The sequence below is a fragment of the Ursus americanus genome, chromosome 24 (assembly GCF_024610735.1).
Source record: "Ursus americanus isolate L20-20 chromosome 24, mUrsAme1.1.p, whole genome shotgun sequence".
NCBI lineage: Eukaryota > Metazoa > Chordata > Mammalia > Carnivora > Ursidae > Ursus > Ursus americanus.
This window is the reverse complement of record NC_142150.1, coordinates 34,555,422-34,561,708: the sequence shown is the minus strand read 5'-3', so window position 1 is coordinate 34,561,708 and position 6,287 is coordinate 34,555,422. Positions and strand designations below refer to the sequence as shown.

General features: G+C 51.5%; 1 protein-coding gene across 1 annotated transcript; it reads right to left on the bottom strand.

The window, feature by feature from the left end:
• Positions 1 to 225: 225 nt before the first annotated feature.
• On the bottom strand, positions 226 to 5,425 carry LRRC55 (leucine rich repeat containing 55). The gene is made up of 2 exons (XM_045787041.2): positions 4,705 to 5,425; positions 226 to 571 (listed from the first exon to the last, which is right to left on the bottom strand). Exons 1-2 carry the CDS (start codon positions 5,423 to 5,425, stop codon positions 336 to 338), a joined length of 957 nt encoding a protein of 318 aa, XP_045642997.2. The 3' UTR covers positions 226 to 335.
• Positions 5,426 to 6,287: the final 862 nt, after the last annotated feature.

Here is a 6,287-nt window from a genome sequence, read left to right as displayed (position 1 = left end):
TTGGACATTTTCTAGGCACAATTGATGATCCCTCCTCTGGGCTTTCATAACTATGTGCTGAGAGTGCTGAAAAATTGTCTTAAAGGAAATAGTTTTTGAATCTCTCTCTTCCATTAGAGGTAAGAGCCTTGGGGGCAGGGAGTAGGTCAGAGTCATTGGATATTTCCAGTTCTGGCACAGTGTCTGGCCCATAGTTGAAGATCACACAAAGGTAGTTTCCTGACCTTGTTTGGGTCATGACAGGGGTGGCCAGGGCACCAAGAACCAGAGTGAGTGGTGTCTGGTGGTCAGCAGCAGTGGTGGCCAGCAGCATGGAGGGATGCCAGGCGCCCACATCAAATCTCTTCCTCTTCACTGGCCTTGCTCCAACGGTGGCAGCAGTTGGCGGTGATGCCCAGGAGGAAGTTGGTGGCCACGGAGGCAATGGAGACCACGAAGCCCACAAATGCAATGAAGAGGTAATCATCCAGGGTCAGGGTCAGGTGGCAGGCCTTGAAGCTCTCCTCAGTGAGGGAGAAGAGTGGGGCACCCTCAACTTCAGGAGGACCCCGGCACTCAGCCAGCTGAGAATCTGCAACACAGAACCCAGGAATGGTGAGGGGCTGGAGGAGAGAGAGTGGAAAGGATATTCCCCCACACCTCCCAAGAGAAGTTGATTTTTTTTTAATTGAGTTTCTTCTGTGTCAAAAACTTTACTTACCTTCTTTACTCTCCTCAACAACCCTCGAATCAAGTGGTTTTTTTTTTTGAATGGGAGAAGATATTTATTTATTTATTATTATTATTTTTTGATTTTAATTTTTTAATTATATTATGTTAGTCACCATACAGTACATCCCTGGTTTCCAATGTAAAGTTCGATGATTCATTAGTTGCGTATAACACCCAGTGCACCATGCAATATGTGCCCTCCTTACCACCCTCGAATCAAATGTTTTTATACCAGTTTTTATAGTCATGGAGATCGCTGCTCAGAGAGTTTTGCAAATGCCTCAAGTCCAATAGTCACTGCTGATGATGGATCTGGGTCTTTCATGGGACATCATCATCTCTTACGACAGACTCCTAACTGGATTCTGGCTTCTGCCTTTAAACCATCTTGATGCAGTTTGCTCAGTATCTTTCACACCTGAAGTCCTGTCATGTGCTCTGTGCTTGAAGCACTCCCCTGACTTCTTACCTTCCCATGGAATGAAAGCCAAGGTCCTCACTGTGAGCTACAAGGACTCTTCTCGTCTCTCTCCCTCTGCTCCTTGTTCACTCTGCTCCATCCACACACACCTTTTGATCATTCTTCCATCACCCTGAGCATGTCCCTTTTCAGGGTGGAGAGGGGGAGCTATTGTATTTATCTCATTTATCCCCTGAGTCTTAGCACAGCTCTATCTCTCGCTTCCTTGGGGACTTTGTTCAAATATCACTTTATTAATAGGGCCTTTCTATATGAATCTATATAATACAGTAACTCCACATCACCATTCTCTGGGCATTCTCTACTTCCCTACTCTGCTTAATTTTTCTCCATTGTATTTATCATGTCTTACAGTTTCTTTATTATCAGTCTCCTCCCCCTTAAATATAAGTTTTTCCCACGGTGTCCCTAGTCTCTGAATAGTCTCCTGTCTGTGAAAGTGCTCAATGAAACTTTGTTAAGTGAATGTGTGGATGGATGACCCCATCCAACTTTGAAGCACTGGGTCTTTTTACTATCCCATTTGGCTTTTCCAGGTATGTAGAGTATAGGGTTACGAATATGGGCTGTGAAGATATTGGTCTGGGTTCAAATCCCCAGACTGGTTGTATGATTGTGGGTGAGTTACGTAACCCTTCTGTGTCTTGCTTCCTTCATCTGTAAAATGAGGATAATAATACTATCTATTTCATTGGGTTGTAGTGAGGACTCAATGAGTTAACATATATAAATAATATACTCTTGGTGGATAGTAAGTACTATGTGTGTGCTTTTGTTATTATCCTAGGCTTGTCTCCTGGACAGGTCCGTGAGGGTCATGTTCTGCACATAGACATCTGTAGGAGGGGTGTCTTCTTCAGTGGGATTACTTTTCTCACCATCATTGATGGTCGCACCTCACCCTTCCAGGGTCACTTGTACAAATGCATGATGGTCGTCAATGGTTTCATCGTACTCTGCCTTGGAGGTGAGAGTGGCATGCAGATAGCAGTTCTGCCGTTCGGTACCAAGCACCGGCTCTCCAGCAGGCAGCTTTTCCTTTGCCCAGTGGATAAACATTAATCAAGCTCTCATCTTGGGCAAGTCTTTTTTACCTTTCTGGCTCTCATGCTCTCCCTCCATAAGAAAGAGATAATTCAATCTAAATTGTCTAACAGAGTCAGTATGAAGAAGTTTTCTGAATTAGGTAGTGCATAAATGCTACTTATTCATCCTGTAGTTTTTGAGGGCAAAGGAAATGATGGATTTTGAAGGACGCTTTTGACAAATGGATGAACATCGTTCTCCTTAGAAAGGAAGAGTCGGTTTGGGGAAGAAGATGTGATCTGCTCCAAATTCCCGGGGAAGGCTCCCTACAGGCCATATGCACAGCACTCCAGACCCTGTTCAGGACAGGATCGTGTCTGGAGTTGATCATCAAGGGCTCTCCTGATGGAACTGAAGACTCTGAACTCCAAAGTCTATTGTGTGCGTGACTGCAGTGGTGGCAAGACCATGTGACACCGGGGAATGTGGGGAAACTGAGGGCAATTGGTATGGACCCAGCAGATGAGGCTCTGAGGGCAGCTGGTAATACCCCGAGAGAATTTAGAATCAGAGACCGAGGGTTGACGCAGCCCTCTGGTAAGTCAAGGGACCAGTCTTGAGGTTGAGTTATATCCCAAGGGTAGCTTTATGTCCTCTTCTGTTGGGATTTGTCCAAAAACCATGGGTAATAGTGGGGGAAGAAAAAGAAGATGACAAAGGGAAAAGGATTGCCTGGTCCTACCCACACTGGCAAGTTCTTTGCACCCAAGAGGAAATATCCTGGAGAGTGCGATGTGGTGAAGAGTACGTTCTGTGGGGAACAGGGGACCTAGGTTTCTAGTCATGGCCACTGGGCAGTTACTTTCCCTCTCTGGAACTAAGTCCTTCATCAGCACTGCCATGAGGCTGCACAGATGGGACCGCAGACCCCTCTCCTGCTCAATGGGAGGCTGCGCTTCTTCTGAAGGGCAGTCGGGGCCTCAGAGATCACAGAAAAGAGGGAGCCCCTGGGTGTGGTGGAAGCTGTGCTCCAGAAGGCCCTTTCTGTCCTTAGTGCACAGGAGAGAGGGGAGGACATGCAGCGTGCAAGGGTGAGCAGGTGGGGAGACTGCTCCAGGCAGCATCCCCCTCATGCCCCCTAGCATTGCCCCATCTCGGTCCCCAGCTATTTTGGTCCCAGAGAACTTCCTCCCACAGCTGTGTAGAAACAGTGGAATCGTGACCCACAGCCCCCCTAAACTATTTTGGTCCTGGGCTCCCCACTCAGTCCTCCTCTCCCTCCTACCTCATTCAGCATCGTTTCTTTTGAACACACTCTGAGCCAGGCTCTGGGAAATCCCCTGAGATGGTGCCTACAGTTATTTCCTGTTGTCCTACTGCTGGAGGCTGGTGCTGGGGCTCGGTGCTGCCACGCAAGAGAGCCGGTGGCTGGGGGCACAACTGAACATTGCCTGCCTCCGGGCAAGGCCAGGGCCCATTAAGCCTGTGTGATTTAGGCTCCTTCAGTCCCCAGTGCAACCCCAGTTGGGATTGGTTGGTTAAATTGCCAATCCATTTCTCTTCTCAGTTCCCCACCCCGTGTCCAAACCTTGCAGAGCTCTGCTGGAGGCCCTTTGGCAGGTCAGAACTCTCCCATGACTCTTTCTGTTAGCTTTGGATCTGACTCTTCAGGCTATAGCTGTAAAGCAGCCAGACTGCCAGGGTTTGAATCCTGACTCCAATACTTAGCAGCTGTGTGGCTTTGGGAAAGTTACCGAACCTCTCTGTGCCTTGGTTTCTTTCTCTATAGAGTAGTGTGTGTGTGGTCTTATCATGGTTCTTACGAGGATGAGATAAGCTAAATATGAAATATGCTTAAAATAAAGTATAATAGTAAGTACTGGCAGATAGTAAGTACTAAAATAAAGAGTGTTAGCCATTTTTATTTCCCAGCACTTGGAACACTTAAAAAGCAGAGAGTAGAGTAGAGTAGAATGGGGCTTAGAAGTCAAATAAACTTGGGTTTTATCCATGGCCCGTCTACTTTCTAAAGGAGTGACCCTGGGCAAGGATTTTCAGTGTTCTAGATCTCAGTTTCTTCACCCACAAAATGGGGGTCATCAAGGTGGGGTAGATAATGCGTGCTGAGATCTTAGGTCAGGGTGAAAGCCCAGCACACACTGTCTATTATCAGCTACTCTTGTTTACTCTCTGTCTGCCCCCCAGGTCATCTGTGCCACAGAGGCAAGCTGGGTGTGTGTCATTAATGAATGGGTCCCCGGCGCCCAGCATGCGCAGCAAGCATCTCATGGATACCACCGTTGGCGTGAAAGGGCTGGTGCACACAGAAGCCAGTGCAGACCAGGCACGCACCGGCTCTGAAGAGCTCTCAGTCCCTCCCTGTGTTTTCGAGCCTCTGTGTGCAGTGAGGCAAGACCCTCTGTGCCCATGGCCACCCAGTCCCGGCCGCCCCGTCCCGGCCGCCCCGTCCTGACCGCCCGCCTTACCCGCCGTGCAACGCTGGATCCGGTTTCGCAGCCACTTCAGCAGCGGCTCCATGGTGCAGCCGCACACCCAGGGGTTGCCGCCGATCTGCAGGGTCACCAGCCCTGGCAGGCCCTCGAGGGCCTCGAGGCTGAGGAAGGCCAGGCCCCCGTAGCTGAGGTCCAGGTCTCGGAGCTGCACCAGGCCCTGGAAGGCCTGGGGATGCACCCTGCGCAGCCATGGGTTGTGACTCAGGTCGATGTGCACAAGGCCGTGGGCTGCCTGGAACATATCGGCTGGCACGTGGCTGAGGTTGTTGTAGCTCAGGTCCAGGTGTGCCAAGCGTTTGGCGTGGAGGAAGAGGCCCGGGGGCAGCTCCACCAAGGAGTTGTTGCGCAGATCCAGCACCCGGAGCTCCATGTAGCACGTGAGGTAGCCGGGCGGCACGGATGCGATGCGGTTGTGGGCCAGGCTGAGGTTGCGGGTGTCCTTCGGCAGGTCCGGGGGCACGGAGAACAGCCGCTGGCTGCTACAGTCCACCACCTGGTTGTGGCACGTACAAAGGACGGGGCAGCTGGTGCCGGCGTCTGAACGCATCATCCCGGCTGCCAAGAGGAGGGAGACCAGCAGCACGGCTGGGTGGGGGGGCCCAGGCCAGGGCAGCTGGGACCAGGTGTCACCCATCTTAGGCAGCTGGCAGCAGCAGCGCTCTGGGGAGCCCACTGGGGCTGAGGCGATGTCCATGAATCAAGAGTCAGTGGCTCAGAAAGCCAGCTACATCAGGGCCAGAGTCCTGGAAGGTGGGGCTTCTGGGCACGTGGTATCATTGCTCAAGCCTTTCCCCAGAGCCTCTAAGCACCAGAGGGCTCCCTAGGTGAGATCCACAGGAAGCCCCCCCTTTGGAGCCCAGGGGACAATAACTCCAGCTGAGGCCCCTCAGGGTCTGAGAAGACAATCAAAACTTGAGAGAGAAAGGAGCTGAGGATGGGGCAGGACCTGCTGCTAGCAGGTGCTGGAAGGGTCCCTGTAGATCTCTGTTCCTCTCACCCATGACTGCTGGGTGCATCCTCTCTGTATTATGTTGGAGAGGTGGTGGTGGTGGGGGCGGGGAAGGACATGAAAGGTGCCTGTTGAAGGTCCTGGTACGTCTAAAAACCCTGAGCCCTGTCCCATATCTGGGACCAGTTAGAGGCCAAGGCTGTGTTTGGGTCTCCAGCATTGGAGTTCTCAGAAGCCATTCCTCCTGGTGGCCCAGGGAGCTCGAGTCCAAGGGGGTCCTGGGGTGGGTATTTTGGGAAGAGAGCCTGGCAGGGAGTGGGTCTCCATGGGTTTCCTGAAAACCCAAGTCCTCAGCCTCAGCATCTACTGAAATCCCCAAGGAGTCTCTTCTTTCCCCAGGTTGGGGAGGACCCCAGGTGACACCCACTGTCGTCTGCCAAGGCTGGAAAGAGCCATGTGTCCTGGAGGTGCGGGATGGGGGTCAGCTAGGACCGCTTTGGCGACTTCTCCTGAGCCAGTGCCTCTCTCCCAGACCAGCTCTGTGCTCAGCAGGCGGGGGCAGAATTCCCTCTGTCAACAAGGAAAGCACTCAGGCAGAGATCTCCAG

Coding starts and splice junctions, on each gene's coding strand:
- LRRC55 (XM_045787041.2), bottom strand. CDS start 5,425: ATGGACATCGCCTCAGCCCCAGTGGGCTCCCCAGAGCGCTGCTGCTGC. Junction 572..4,704: donor GATCCAGCGTTGCACGGCGG/GTAAGGCGGGCG, acceptor TCTGTGTTGCAG/ATTCTCAGCTGGCTGAGTGC.